The 16872-nt window shown below is 41.0% G+C and overlaps 1 protein-coding gene across 1 annotated transcript in view; it reads left to right on the top strand.

Moving 5' to 3' along the window:
- Positions 1-16872, top strand: part of scube2 (signal peptide, CUB domain, EGF-like 2) — a 135379-nt gene that overhangs the window by 59144 nt on the left and 59363 nt on the right. Inside the window, exons 8-11 of the mRNA XM_078221269.1 lie at positions 831-947; positions 2901-3023; positions 6596-6712; positions 7643-7765. Coding sequence (XP_078077395.1) covers positions 831-947; positions 2901-3023; positions 6596-6712; positions 7643-7765 — 480 coding nt within the window. The remainder of the gene's footprint in view (positions 1-830; positions 948-2900; positions 3024-6595; positions 6713-7642; positions 7766-16872) is intronic.

Below are 16872 nucleotides of genomic sequence, written 5' to 3' on the forward strand. Positions count from 1 at the left end.
TACAGCACAGGAACAGGCCCTTCGGCCCTCCAAGCCCGCGCCGCTCCCCGGTCCAGGATTGAATCCTGAATCCAGGATCCCCGCCCAATTTTCCAGCCTATCTACATACTAATATCCTATCCCCGAGCTGTCCCTCACAGCTATGATGCTTTGTTCATCACAACCTATTAACCCACCCCTACCCCCCCATTCCAGACCATGTGATCTCCAGGGAGAGGCGAAAACCCAGAGTGAAAACCCCAGGGCCAATATGGGGAAAGAAAAATCTGGGAAATTCCTCTCCGACCCCCTGAGGCGATCGAAACGAGTCCAGGAGATCACACTGGCCCTGATCGGAAAATGCTTCCCAACCCTATTCATTTCCACTCCACGAACACCATATGAATTCCCTGCCCCCGAGACAGGTTCCCAACTATCCGCAGTCTCGCTCTGTACTGGCACCAGCAAGATGATCATAGAATGAAGCCTTGAAACGAGAAACAAAGAACAATTAGCCCGCGCCGCTCCCTGGTCCAAACTAGACCACTCTTTTGTATCCCTCCATTCATATAGCATAGAGATTTTTTTTAAAAAGGGCGGCATGGACAAGTTGGGCCGAAGGACTTGTTTCCATGCTGTAAACCTCTATGACTCTATCATTGAGATGAGGAATATTCAAAAGCATCACTCAATGCTTCTATTATAAATTAACAACTGTCAGGTATTTTGAGTTCACTTTCTACAACTGGCTGTAAAATTTAACCTAATAAGTTCACTAGGATATTTTAATGAATTCAAATGATAATGCAAGATTAGAAATTGGTAGCAAGTAATTTTTCCGCTATCTACAGAAACATGTGCAGTCAACAATGGAGGCTGTGATCGTACCTGTAAAGACACCTCTACTGGTGTTCGGTGCAGCTGTCCTGTAGGATTCACACTGCAACCAGATGGAAAGACTTGTAAAGGTTGGACATCAATCACTTCTGTGTGTAGTAGATAATTTGACACATTTAAATACTAGAGGTTTTAACATTTAGACTTTCTTTAATCTTATATTTCTTATTTGTTAACTTTTTTATGTTGAAATATCTGTTAAAATAAGTTTTCTTATTTAATGTGGTGTGTTGCTTTTGTGGTACATAGTTCCTGTGAACTGTGACAGTACTCACTAATAAATGTACTGTTACTTAAGTATTAAAAGAAAGTAGTTTTTTTTCTTTTTTGAACTTTATTTCCTTCCATTTTATAATCTGCTCCATATTTTGCTTCCAGCAATACTTTATGTTGAGCATTCCAAACCCAGGTAATGCTGAATCTGTTAATAAATAAACAATTCTAGAAAGTGTGATCATTGCTTAATATAATTTTTTTTAAATGCCAGTGGAGAAAATAATGGGACTTAATCCCTTAAACTATAATGGGATTTAAATTATAAAATAATGAAATTATAAAATAATGATTGTTTCCAACCAAGGATATTAAATGAAATAGATGAGGGAATGCAGGTGTAATTATCCAACACTAGATTTTGGAATGGTGCCTTTGAAATGTAAAACTGCAATTGTCACTTCATTATTTAAGAAAGCCAATAACTATAGACCTTTTAGTTTATCAACTGTGGAGAAGTTACTGAATTTTTCATCAGAGAAACTGGTCATTTGGTCAGGTAATAGTTGGTCAAAGAAAGTCAGTGTCGGCTTGTGAAGGGTAGGTCATGCAAGACTAATCTAGATGCACCTTTCAGGGGCACAGTGGATTGGGGAATACCTACAGATGTTGACTATATAGAAATGTGGAAGGAATTTTATTAAGTTCCTCGAGGCTATTCGCAAATATGAGCTCACATGGAATTGGATGTGACCATGTGGTTTGTTCTCTGATTGATGGGATGCGACAAGAGATACAGTGGTTTGGTCACTGAACTAGTGATCTAGAGGCCCAGGCTAATTCAAATCCTGCTGTGGCAACTGGTGGAATTAGACTTCTATTCCTAAAACATGGATTATAAAGCGAGTCTCAGTAATGGCGACCATGAAATTATGATTGATTGTTCACTAATGTCCTTTCGACAAGGGAATCTGTCATCCTTACCTGGTGTGGCCTATGTGTGATTCCAGACCCAGGACAATGTCGTTGACTTTTAATTGCCCTCTGAAATGGCCAAGCAAGCTATTCAGTTCAAGGGCAATTAGAGACGGGCAACAACTGGCCTTGCCAATGATACCCGCATCCCATGAAAGAATAACAGGAAAAAAAGTGATGTTCCTCAGAAACTCTGATGAGGTCTCAGCTTTTCACTATTTATTGCGTTATTTGAGATAGAGAGTTGTAAACCCAAGTTGCCAGATGGCACCATAAGTTGTGTAGATGAGAAGAGAAAATTGTAAAGGGACATAGACTAAGTGCGTGGGCAAATAGTTGATGGAGTTTAAGTGGAAAGTCTGAGATTATCCACTTTGGTCTTTTCCAGTTCCTCTGTACCTTTGATAATTATTCATGCTTTCTAGTTATGGAATCACTAATTTACCTTAAGAATAATGAACTCCTAAGTCTCTCTCCTGTTCTGTGGTGTCCCTACTGTTCTTCTCCATTTAATCTATATATCCTGTCCCATTCATCATTCCAAAATAGAAATGAGTAAACCCAAATTTGCAGGTGACACTAAGATGGCTCAGTAAATTATCTAGATGGGAATAAAAAGTTACAAAGCAAAATCAATGGTAGATAGAGTTCATTGTAAGAAGTCTGAGGTTATCCACTTTGACCTTCTTGAGTTCCCTATGTTCTTACCTACTTTTGATAAATTATTGATGCTTTCTAGTTATCAGCTCACTGGTTTACCTTTCAATGACTTTTCTCAGATAGCTTAAAAAAGATGTTAAATGTAAAAGTATTAATGGTCTTTAATTATCTTGCAGACATTGATGAATGCCTAATCAATAATGGTGATTGTGATCATTTCTGTAAAAATACTATTGGTAGTTTTGACTGCAGCTGCAAGAAAGGATACAAACTCTTAACAGATGAAAGAACCTGCCAAGGTTGGTTTAAAAATGTTTAGGATTGTTCAAATGATCTGTCTGTGAGCTTTTTACAGATCAAGGATATGTGTCATGGAAAACCAATCAAAGATTAACAGGTCAAAAATTGTTTGTTTATTGCTGCTTCTAGGGATTGCTAATTGGGATGACATTGATTTCCCCAGGGGAAGATTGCATAGCAGGTGCTACCTGCATAGGATTTTCCATTAATCTCAATGAGGGGCGCCACAGGTAGCCTGCGGTCCTGTCCATCCCCAATATCTATGACTAGTCTAATTAACACTGCTTTAAAGTAATGCATTGTGAAAATGAATTTTTAGCCCAAGGTCTTTATGTTACAGTTTCTGTGCAAATTATCATAAGTCTTTAAGAACTGGTTTATAAAAGCCAATCATGGGTTCTAAAACTTTTATAAAAGCTTTTGGCCGTGATTCACTCGAATCGGTTCCAAGTGCCCATGCCAGCAGGAAAACTAGAGTGCTTCCCGCTGGCATTAGCAGCGACTGTGAGGTGGGATTCAACCATCTTAACCATTCCAATTTATGCAGAGTGTGAAACAAAAGATCAGCGTGCGGACAGTCAGACCTTCCTTCACCACCACCGCCACCCGCCCCCCCCCCCCCCCCCCCCACCACCCCCAACCCAAAATGGAAATGGTTAACCCTCTGTTGACCAGCGGAACAGCACCAACCCTTCATTACAGAGGGGCATCCTCCTCCCACCATGTAAAGAATGGGTCATTCCCCCCCAAATAACGCACAGACATGAGGGTGACCCAACCCTCCCTGCCACCCCTACCCGACTCCCTCCCTCCACCAGCCAGAGGCCTCAACAGCTGCCCCACAAGAGAGACACTCCCAGATGGATCCCCCTCATGACCCCCCTCTGGAACCCAGTGCCAACCTTGGAATGGCCACTAGCACCCTGGCCTGACCCAGCACCTTGTACTCCGAACGGTGTCAATGAGGTAAGCGCAGTGCCCATGTGCCACTCCGCCACTGCAAGGCTGCAAAGGGAGGGTCCTCCAAGGGTCCTGGGGATCGGGTGGCCCGGCTGGGGGCAAAAGATGGACCTCAGAACTCTCCCCTGGGATGGTAGTCTGGTGGCTAGACTGCCCCTGCTAGCCCTGGGAAACCTGAACATCACTCTTGGTGGTCTCAGGCATCTCTGTAATCAAAGTGTTCATTCTGGTTGTGGATCTGGTCACTTTATTCTCCATGCCCCTGGACACCTGGCAGGCTTCCAAATCACAGCAGCACTCCATTCTGCAGAAGGAATTCCTCTGTCAGAAACTGCAGGTGTAGGAAGACCCCTTTCAAGTCCTCTGACAGAAGTCACTTTCACTGGTGGTGGACGGGAGCGGGGTGGGGGGGGGGAGGGGGGTGTTCCCTTCTTCACAGCTCCCCATTCAGCCCCAATTTTTCAACACTGCATCTATTCCTAGTCTCAGAGCCTTCCAAGAGGGCACAAATGCTTGGAAAGATTTTGAAGTTTTTTCCTTTGAAAAAAATGTTGCTTTCATTCAATTTCATAGTGCAGACTAACAAGACATTGATTGACAGCTTAATGATTTTTGCACAGCATGAAGTGTTTATCTTTCCCTTCATGGTTGAATGCATCTGAATGAACCCCATTGTTCCTAACCTCAATTTTTACACCAAAGAGGAACTGAGAGCACTTAGCAATTTTTGAAGTTGCCTGCAGCTGTGAACCAGAACCACGCAGATTGTGACCAGCACCAAAGACTGCCTGGTGCAGTTGCCTCTGGAGAGGCGGGTGAATGGCAGGAGGGCATTGATTTGGGCTTCAAGCCTGCTAATGACATTTAAATTAACACTTTTGCATAATCATCAGGTTCCCACCCGCTCTGGTTGGGAACCTGATCAGGGCTGTGGGCCAGGTGAATCAGAAATGCTTTGACACCTGGCGGCACTCCCATTTTAGCCCCAACACCCTATTAAACGGGCCATTGGGATTCCCAATAGGGCCAGTGAATCCCACCCCTTTATCTCTATTTGTTAGGTTATGCTACACTTTTCTGTCTTGAAATAGAATTAAGGGGCACTTCTCACCAACAAGCAAAGGGATTGTCTACAAATAAAAATCAAAGCTACATAAAGTCAGTTAAATAACTTCTCATTCTGTGAAACTATAAATAATGACAACAAATATTAACTGCTAACACGCCAAGTGAAATTTTAATTGATCTTGGGTATTTGTGCAAATGAATGAAAGCATGTTGACAACTTGTTTTACACGATGTGTAAAATCAAATCATTGATTTAAAAAAATTAGACTGTGAAATGGACAGCCAGTTCCCCATCAACCCTTGTGTGTTACTACACAAGATGCGTTTCATCCCTTTGGTGGATTCCTGAGCTGCGCAGCACAGTAAGATCCCCGTTTGAACATGCCTAGGCCCATTCATGAATACACTCCGACCTATACCCTACCATGGGCGGTCGCATTCAGGAGAAAAGGGAGAAATGAGCCTGACAGAATCAGTGCCGGGTTTTTCAGACTTTGTTGGAAACCTATGTGACCTGGTAATATTTCATCATATTCCTATTTATGATGTGGAATTGTGAGAGACCCAAGATGTTGTTTGACAAGATGATTATGCCATTTCTTTGAAGATAATCCTCAATTATTCACTGTATGTAGTTAGGTTTCAGGTAACAAAATAATTGGGTAGAAAGATTGGGATAGTATTTTCATATTTATCATACTAAAGCTATTGATCAGGCTGACTTTAACATATTTGTTGATACCTTTATCTTTGTAATTTCCTCTAATATCTGATACTTTCTTTTATCCATGTAGTGTTTCATAGTCAAGCTAAATAAGTCCTCATCCTTGGGCTTCATTTCCTCTGAGTTTGAATGTTAATGTATTTGCACAAATTCCTGATGGACCCCAACACAAGTGTTAACTTCCTTTAACAAAGGTTAAAAACCCTTTGCAAACAGAACGTGTTAAAGCCTCTTGTCCAAATACAGTCACATTGCAGCAAGAGTCACTAGATAGCAATCTAAAGGTTCATTTTTTAAAACCCTTTCCCTAGCCCAGAGGCGCTAAACTATTTCTTGCCACCTTAAATTGTGATCAGCACACATTGGGAATCAGAACAGAAAGTGAAAGTTGACTTATTAGTCACAAGTGAGGCTTACATTAACACTGCAATGAAGTTACTATGAAATTCCCCGAGTCGCCACACTCCGGCGCCTGTTGGGTCAATGCATCTAACCAGCACGTCTTTCAGATTGTGGGGGGAAACCGGAGCACCTGGAGGAAACCCACACAGACACGGGGAGAACGTGCAAACTCCACACATGCAGTGACCCAAGCCGGGAATCGAACCCGGGTCCCTGGTGCTGTGAGGCAGCAGCGCTACCACTGTGCCACCGTGCCGCATCCTTGGTTAGTATTTCCTAGCATCAGGTCATCTGATGCATTTACTGATTAAGCTGACCGGAGAGCTTGAATTTCTCCTCTATTCTTCATTATGTTTTGTGTTTAAATTGTAATCGATTGCTTCTTTGTCATCGCAGTATGTATCTTTTTAATTGTAGATATTGATGAATGCTTCTTCGAAAGAGCATGTGATCACATATGTATCAACTACCCAGGATATTTTGAATGTGTTTGTAAAAAGGGATATACTCTGTATGGATTGATTCACTGTGGAGGCAAGTCAAGATGAGTATTTCATAGGATATTCTTCAGAGTACTTATTTTTATTTCAATATTTTACACTGTTAACAATTAAAGCACACATGAGGAAAAAAACAGAGAAAAGGCATGGTTTGAGATGTACTGTTTATGTTTATTAAAGTTGCTAGCTTGCCTCTTTTACACCTCTGAAAACTACTCTGCTGTGCATTTTCTCTGGCTGAGAATGAGCTATAAAGTTGCTGCACCAATGCTGCTTTGTAACTTGATGATAGTGCACAGGAGTTAGTAGGAGTAATCATGACTCCTGTTTTCTGTTCATGCTTGGGAAGCACTCATCTCTTTCCAGTTTCCTCCTGATGACTCACCTGAGATCAGTTATTCTTTGTGTGGTGAATTGCAGGTATGAACTGATGGCATATTACTCCATGGCACTGTATATTATTAGATCATTGACTTTCTGTGTCATTTAATCTTAATATGAGTCACAGTTCTTTTTCCTTCCTAGTTTACCTTCTCCACTCCTGCTTTCAGCAACTCATTCTCAGCCATGGGCTCAGGCAGTCCCTCAGGCAGACAGTTCATGTATCAGCCTATTGGACATCTATGGCTGGCTATGCAATGATAGGGGACATTTCAACAGCATGACTAAATTTCATTCTGTAATCATCTTATGTTCATACCTGAGTACCTTGTAGCAAAAAAGATTTTGAATAACAATCAATTACTGGGCCATGGACCATTACTCCCTCCCTATCCCCAGAATACTCAGACCAATTACATCATCACCACTCCAGCTGAGATTAATATTTGCCTGTATGCCTCACCATAACACTGTGGTGACTGTCACCCTGAGCCACCAAGAGAACCAGTAATAAAACTACATTTTGTAATTGTGGAGCTATAGTTTTCCCCTTTTGTTTGAAATAGTTGTCCTTGGTTTTTAGACATCGACGAGTGTAGCATCAACAACGGAGGCTGTGAACATAGATGTGTAAACTCAGTTGGAAGTTACGAGTGCCATTGTCACCCCGGCTACAAACTACATTGGAACAAGAAAGACTGTGTTGGTAAGAAACTATATGGAGCTAATTATTGCTGTGTCCTTTCGTTTGCCAAACTTTTAAATTTGGAAGCCACTGATGGGTCAGACCTGGGTAAACAGTAAGACCTGTTCTTCCAGCTCGTGGATTCTCTGTTTTACTTTTGTGAACGTGTTTATTTTTAATGTAGCTTTTATCACTCATTTAGTGTTTGTAGCAAGAGAAGAACAGGAGATACTTTTCTTTGTGGTTTTTCATTTCTCAGAGATTATCTTAAGTGATTTCTGTCTGTCTCTTTCTCTCTTTAGCATTGGTATTTTCCCTCTGAAATATGTGTTGGATTGTTTATGTTTATCAGACTTCTATAATCTGTACAGTTTACCTTTACCTTTTGTTGACTTTCCTTTACTGGGCAGCAGAAGATGGTTGACGTAAGGTGAACTTTGCCACCATACTGCCTTTCGTGTAATTTGGACGCAGAGTAAAATTTATCTTGAAAGCTAATTGCGGTAACCGTGCAATTAATTTTTTTCCATGAGTGTGTTGTATTTTTATCCTCTTTAGAAGCAGAGAAGCTCCTACCAACTAAAGTGTCAGCCAAAGCCCTGCTTAACTGCAGTAAAAGAGGTGGAGCTGTTATGTGCTCTTTGAGCTGCCAATCAAATGTGTACTTTGCCGCTGGTGAGTTAATTAGTCCAATGTTACAAAGTTTTTCATTATTATTCCATAGAGCTTTAGTACAAAATATTTCAATTTTTAGAAAGGTTTTTCATTTGTATAGTCCACTGATGACAGAGGGCAGTGGTTACCGAGTGTCACATTGTAATATAGAAAGCAGTTTCTAAAATTTCACATTTCTAGAATCACAGTCATGTAATAAGAAATTGTAAGACAGTAACTAGAGTTAAAGACGAGCAATAGAATTTCTGTCAGTATCACCAATTATATTGACAAAATCCAGGAAAAAACTGGCTAAAACAGTGCACAGAGTAGGGAATTTTCAGCATAAATGAGTGATGCTCAACTTGCATTTGTGTTTTCCACAGTCCGTTCCGATAGTTTAAAATTCACAATACCCAGATTAGACCCCACCCTTGCTTCTTTGACCTGAGCATTTTAAGATTATGCCAGTTGCATTGGTTAGGAAAGGTTCCTCAATTTGCATTCATTTTCTAAGCTGCTGCTATATGTTTTAAAAGATTTTTCATTGAAAAATGTATTTACAATAAAGAAACTATTAATTGGTTCCATATAACTTTTTAGTCATTTTCATTGATTCAAATCAGATTACTCAGAAGTGGAGGACTAGACATTCATATTAAAATACTTTTTTTTGGTGATTAAACTCATTTTCAGCTGTTTTAATAAAAAATGCACCTGGTTACCACTCTTAAATACATCAGTAGATACTTTTTAATGAAAGGAAACTATTGTGTTTGATTACATTGCCCGATTGTGCTGGCTCATTGAAGGTCGTGGGCTGGATTTTTGTCATGGAGACAGGAATCGAGAGTTGGGAATTTTCCCAACATTGCAATCCCACCTCTTACCTAGCAGTGCCTGGAGGGCGGGATGGCTTGAAGTTGAAGGCAGGGCAGTGCTGAGGTGACCAGGTTAAAAAGCTTGCCACCGTTCACAGAATCTTTGTTTTACTTCTTCAGATCATTGTAAAGCCCCCCTCACCCCATCCACTTAATCCCACTAACTGAAAATAATTCAAAAACTCAGATCTGTTGCAATAAACAAATGTCACTTGAGTAAACATTGGAAAAACCATTATAACACTGTCAAAGCCTTCAAACCTGGATTCTACTACCCAACTGCATAAACAAACTCTACAGTACAGAATCAATGAGTGTTTTGGAAGGCAACCAAGCCATTAACCTCACGTTCCTCAGGAGAGCTGTGTAAACAAACTCTTCAGTACAGGATGCATTAGTGCTTTGGAAGAGAGCCAAGCTATCAAACTCATTCCCTAAGACAGTTGCCAAAACAAACTCTGCAGTGCAGAATCCGTCAGTGCCTTCAAAGGCAGCCAAGTGATCATATATTGATGAAAGCTTTTAAACTTCCAAACAGATGGCTGGGTTCTTCTCCAAAAATGAATGGAAGCACTGTGCATGGTTTTAATAATTTGCCCAGGATCTCACACTGGGCTAGCCTTTCAATATTGCGCCGTGCAGAATAACATTTTAACCAGTTGAATGATCTATTCAAATGCATCTGAAGACCTTTCCACTTTTACATTGCTGCTCTTTCACTTGACCAATTGCCAGTTGTCAGAAATGACAATCTGGCAACCACATTATTTAATGGTCACTTTTCCAGTCACAGCACTGTTGTTACTCTCTTTATTAAACACAGATATAACATAGACTACAACATTTCAGAGAGATCTGTAGAGGAGGCATCACAAATTTACCCACCTTTTATACTCTTCCCACCTCTAATCCATGGTTCACCTCTCCACTCTGCAGTTGTGATTTAGGAGGGCTTCTATAACATGGCTTTCTTACTGAAAATTGTAGAAGTTCTTAAATGCCCACTTCCACAATGATGTTGGCAACTTCTCTATAGTAACGTGTGGGGTTCTCAAAGTGCCCCTTCCCCACTCTGTAAACAATTGCTAGAGGTGGAAATGGAGGCAGAACATTTACCTTTGTCACTCAGAGGCCATTTGTTTCCAATTTCTGACTGTGTGATGTCCAAAATGCCTGGAAAATCTGCTCCCTTACATCTGTGATTGTGCAAATACATTTTTATTGGAAACTTGAACCGTAACCAAAACCAGGACAATACCAGGCACATATTGGTATAGTTTCCCAATTATGCCTAAAATGAAAACACTCCACATCAAAAGATTCAGTTGCCAGTGTAACCAGCAAGTATGAAACCCTAGTCATACAACTCTGATTATTCCTACTCAGTTTTTCCAAGCATGTGTGCTATGGAAAATATGATGTGGTCAGTTCAGATTCTAAGCATTTTGACACAACCAAATGAAAGCTTTTTTTATCACTTACATGCTAAGATAGTGACGGACATGGTGTCTGAGTGTGAAAGATTAAAAACTGATACTTAAACATCATTCATAGCCTGCAGTACTCTCCTACATGGACCTGAATGATTACCTCTGCACATTTTGACCCCCTCTTTCCAGGGAGCTGTGACTCATTCAGTTAATTTGAATCAGCTGTTTGACAGCATGGCGATGCTTGAGCAGAAAGGTAGAAGGTATAGATTAATAAGTTAATAAAGGCACACAGTTTCGGAAGCATTTGTATAGGAACAGAGGGATGTTCGCTAATGATTGCACGATGTTCAGCAAGAGCTGGACAATGTCCAGGCTTGGGCTGACAAGTGGCAAGTAACATTTGTGCCACACAACTGTCAAGCAATAACCATCTCCAACAAAAAAGTATCTAACCATCGCCTCTTGCCATTCAATGGCATTACCATCACTGAATTCCCCCTTGAGCAACATCCTGGGTTTACCACTGATCAGGAATAGAATTGGACTGGCCATTTAAACACTGTGGCTATAAGAGCAGGTCGGAGGCTCAGAATCCTCAGCAGGTAATTCACCTCCTGAATCTTGAACCCTGTCCACCATCTAGGACAAGTCAGAAATGTGATGGAATACGCACCAAGTGCAGCTTGGAGTACAGCTCCAACAACACTCAAGAGGATTGACACCATCCAGAACAAAGCAGCCTGCTTGTTTGCGCCCCATCCACAAACATTGACTGCCTCCACCGCCAATGCGCAAAGGCAGCTGTGTCTACCATCTACAAGATGCACTCCAGGAACTCACCAAGGTTACTTAGATCGCACCAAACTCAAGACATTTGCCATCCAGAAGGACAAGGGCAATACAACCACCTACAATTGTTTGTTGCAATGTCAAAGTCCTGGCTGGAGCTCCCTCCCTAACAGCAATAGACTGCAGTTGTTCACGAAGGCAGCTCACCAACACCTCGAGGGCAATTAGGAATGGGCAATAAACGCTGGCCTAGCCAGTGACCCCTGCATTCCAAGAATGAATTTTTAAAAAACAGAGCAGTTTATACAAAGAGAGAAATAGGTAAGTGGCAAAAGACAAAAAGAGTTGGAGACAACACAGAAGGGAAAAAACAGTAAAAATGGGGAAATAAGAATACCGGTCCCAACCAGTCTTGTATAGTTTAAAATGGAGCATCAGTAAAAACTGGGATATAAGAATACCAGGACGAGCTGCTTTTACTAAATGGAAACAAGAAGGGAATGTATAAGAGAGATGTCAGAATTAAATTGAAAATGTGTTGATAACTGTGCAACAATGCGCCGGGGGGGAGGGAGGCATGCATAATATATGTCTGATAGCACCAGTGGGAAGTTGGTATCATTTTCATTGGTATTCCTCGTCTGCATGCTATTGATGAGTTGGCAATGTTCAACAAGTGCTGACAGATAGCTCACCAATCCAGGAAGGAACAGGAAATCTGTGGCTACTCTGCAGAGAGGAGCCTATATGATTCAGAAAAAGAGGTAAAACCTCAGGGAGGGAGTGGAGCAGCAAAATTGGTAACGGGGACATTGTCCAGCTCTTGCTGAACATCGTGCAATCATTAGCGAACATCCCTCTGTTCCAATACAAATGCTTCCGAAACTGTGTGACTTTATTAACTTATTAATCTATACCTTCTACCTTTCTGCTCAAGCATCGCCATGCTGTCAAACAGCTGATTCAAATTAACTGAATGAGTCACAGCTCCCTGTATCAGGTAGAGCATTTATCATTGTTATAGGCTTTTGTTCAGAACTTCTGGAGTGGCCTACAGCTTAAGGACTGCTGGTTTGGCTGTGCTATGTTCAGTAACAATAGGAGGAGTGTGCGTGGTGTACATTCAGTAGGGCCAACACTTATGCATCTTAATAAGATTATTGCCTGTTTTGGGTAGAAGTGTCACCTACCAATTTCAGACCCATAATAGTTGGGTAATGCAGTTCTCATGCAGCTTAGTGAGCAGTAGGTTATTAAAAAAGTACGCTGTTTACTAAACATCTAGTTTTCAGCAAGAATATAATGAGAGGGTGATGAAAAAAGAGCGGAAAATGGAGAAGAGGAGGAAAGAATAGAGACAGTTAATGCTGAAAAAAGAGACATGCTGTCAAAGTTTTTCATCTTGCACTCATCAGGACAGATTCACAAGGGGACTGATTTAAACAATGGTTTGGCAGTTAACTGTTCCCTGGTGCATTCTCCATGATAATGCCTCTACCAGTTAGAGTTCTCTTGCCAACCAATCAGCACCCTCTTTACATGCAGTATAAATTGTTGTTCCCTTTATATTTGGTATTCTTGCAATTCTGTCCTGAGGAGTGCAAGACGGAAAGCTTCAACAGCATGTTTCTTTACTCGGCAATACTCAAGTTCTGTATTACCAAGCAACTAAGGCATAGTCATATTAAGAGAGAAATAAATTTTATTTAGAATTTTTATTTATGAGCGACATGTCAAGACATCAAATAGTATGATATAATAACACTTATATGATAGTTATAACATCATATCTCCTGCATCTGCACATCTATTTCATTTGGTCACCCCAGAATACTTATAACTTTACAAACATCCACCAGTGCCACATTGACTCAGAAAAGTCTAGGTAGGAAGGAATATCTTGAGATTATGAATCTGTACGTACCTTTATACTGATTATTGCATTCCACTGATGTCAATATAAATATTTTGCATTACTAGCCCCAGCACTGTGCAATCAAATATCTAATCTGGTACAGACTTGAGAGAGAATTCACAAAATCCATTTTGTAAAAATGTCTTCACTTTCTCAATTTGCTAATGCAATTTTGTTGAGAGACTCAAAATAAGACCTCACACTTGGTGTCTCTGTCATCCCATTTCTCAGCATGGATGTGGTAAGACTGAGACCACTGACTTTTCAGTCACCTGCAGTTTTTAAAGGGATTTGATTTATTTGGCCAGTGCCCCTATTGGAAAGAGGCACAAGCTTTATTATTCAAAGCAAATCAAACTCAATGCTGATGTTAGGACTCCGCGGCCACTATCAGGCAATTAAGTGTGACAGCTAATGGTGGAACCATCTATTTCATGGAGTAGGAAATGGCCCAAACCAACGTCGCTAAAAAGAATCACCGCAAGTAGCTCTGGAACATTAAAAATAATTTATTTGCATCTTTTTTGGGCTGGAGGATAAATAGAATTGCTCTATCTGCATTTTACAGCCCATTCCTTCCCTTCAATAATGCCCTGTATCATTGCTTCCATCCACTGTTTTGGGTTCTACTTTATCCCTTGCTACAAGCCTGTGATCTGTGGATGACCTGCTGAATTCTCCTCCCCACCCCCTGCCTTCGAAACACCAAACTGGCATGCATTTGCACGGCACCAACAGCATGGAAATAGGACCACACCATCAGAATGGTTTGGAACTCTTGCTGGTGATGTCAGGCAGGTGGTAAGATCCATCTGATATATGATAATCAGGCCCATGTTTCTTCATTTTATCTGTACTTCCTTTCAATTTGGGATTTTTACACTGCCATTGAATGGATAATTCTCCATTATTAAAGCCAGGTTTTCTAAGTTAATATGTTCTGAAAGTTAAGTATTTTAAATATGTATGAATATGAATGCCAAGGATCTCCTATAGGTCTTAAGTTATGAAATTGCTATTCTTGCTTGAGAGTCTTATCAATTGAAGTAATTTTCTTTAATGTGCTGTATTTGACAGAATCTGAAGATTCTTACACAATTAGATGTGGTGTGTCTTCTCAATGTCAGCACTTTGGGCAGAACATAAAAGATATTACACATTGTACAGGTGAGTAAAAGGAAGATTTATGTGTGGCTATCGTTTGTTGCTTTGAAGGCCTATTTTACATTGCCTATTATAAGGTAATAAGATCGTACCCACAAGGGGTTTCAGGGTGTTGACCCATCAGTAATTGTTAGGGGACTAAGACCTTGCCCTGTATATTTTTATAAAATATATATCGAGAAATGCTCATCGCTATCTCAAAAACTGAATCTATGTTTGTCTGTGACCCTCAAACAAAAGAAGCTACCTGGCAGTATCGTACAAACTTGCACCTCATTATCCCCAAAGAGACACACGTGACCCCGCAGTGGGCTGTACAGACCAAATTCAAAGAGAGCTATTCAACAGCCATCTGCATCTCGTAACCCAGGGTGACCAACTGGAATATACTGGTTTGCCAAGACAAAGCGCCCCTCACTTTTCCTTTCAGTTCCTAATCATTGAGACATTTAACAATCATGGGAAACGAGATGAGTGGAGAGGTGGGAATCATGTGACATAGACCTCTGGTTTGTAGAATCAGTAAAATTGTTTTGCTGTACTGCAAAGTCAGTCTGCCCTTTTACCATCTAACTAGCAGCCTCACAGACATGGATCCCTGGATAAGATGCTCCTTCAGAGACCTTATGGGCCGAATAGCCACCTTTCTGCACTGTAGGGATTCTATGGATTCTAATACCTCATTAGACTTTGATCCGGGACTCTGGAACCCACGTGAAACCATTTTTCTTTTCTCTGTGGTCTCCAGACTATAAATACTTCTTTTCTCTTTTCCTCTTTTACGGATGCAAAGGAGGCAAGGTTACGACCCTGCTCCCTCCGTGTGCGCAAATAAACTAATCCTTTGATTTCATACTATCGCGAGTTTGCTGTGGGGTTATTAATAGAAATTTGGATCGCAGCATAACTGAAGAGTTGGGAAATATACTACCTCTTAAAAAGGGCAAATCAATAAACCTTTCTGTTTAGACAGGTGGTGAGAGAAGAAATTAATGCTGTTCAAATTAACTCCCCTCCTGTTCATATTAGAAATTGGGGGCTCAAATCTGGGGTCAGCCATTTGAATTTGACCAGAATTTAAGTTGGGAGAAGAGCCAAATCTGATATCAAAGAGTCTTTGGGAAGCTAAGAGGAAACCTCAGTGGCTGGAACAAATGTTAAAGTAACTTGTCACAGCAAATTCCTTTTCCCCTATGTGGTATTGTCGCCCTTTAAGGGGGCGTTCCTTGAGGGCAACGTGATTGGGTGGACCCTATGGAGTGTCAAAGAGGGAAGCTGAGCCAATCAGGTGCCAGGACATGTATCCTGGGTCGGGGAGGATCCTCAATTGGATCGAGGGAGGAGTGCTGTTTCGTCGCATGGTTAATTCTGTCTGACCCTTTATTGTAAATGATGATTACCATTGGCAATAAATCCTTTGTTACTTTGAGCCACATTGAGTTGCCCTCGATTTAATACATTGGTGACGAGGAAAAACTTTCAAAGTCATTGGGGAAACGCAAGGTGCAGCTAGAGGGGGAGAAGGCTTGAACATCGAAAATCTGAGGAAGCAAGGTACATATGCACATTAAAATACCTTTGATTGGAAAGATTGAACCATTTGACCCTGAAGTGGAAAATTGGGGACAATATATTGGAAGGCTGCATTACTTCTTTGTAGTCATGATGTGGAGATGCCGGCGTTGGACAGGGGTGAACACAGTAAGAAGTCTCACAACACCAGGTTAAAGTCCAACAGGTTTATTTGGTAGCAAATACCATAAGCTTTCGGAGCAGTGCTTTGTAGCAAGTGAAAAAAAAAGCTGAAGAAAAGCAAAAGGTTATTCTGCTAATGGCCCACAGATTTACAGCTTGGTGAAAGGTGTAACATTGCCTGATGCTCCAGATACAAAATCTTTTGACCAGATAGTTGAGTTGGTAAAAAAATAATTTCAACACCTGACTCTCAATCATTATGTTGAGAAACGAATTTCATTCAGCAATCCAGGAGCCAGGGAAGACAGTCTCAGGCTTCGTGATCAGATTGGGAAGGTTAGCAGAGCACTGCAAATTTGGCACAGCTTGAGGAGAAATGTTAAAAGATCATTTGGTCTGTGGTATAAACAGCTTCATTGTACAGAAGTAGTGACTGACTGAAACCAAAATCTCTTTAGAAAAAGCTGTGGAGTTGGCCCAGATGACTGAATACGCTGAGCAGGGGTGTAAGCGAGTTGCAAGGCGAGCCAAACGGGGTAATTTATTTGTGGCAGGAAACAGTTGTTGTGAAGAACAGTCCAAGTGCGGGCGCAGCAG

The sequence above is a fragment of the Mustelus asterias genome, chromosome 9, assembly GCF_964213995.1.
Source record: "Mustelus asterias chromosome 9, sMusAst1.hap1.1, whole genome shotgun sequence".
Classification (NCBI taxonomy): Eukaryota; Metazoa; Chordata; class Chondrichthyes; order Carcharhiniformes; family Triakidae; genus Mustelus; species Mustelus asterias.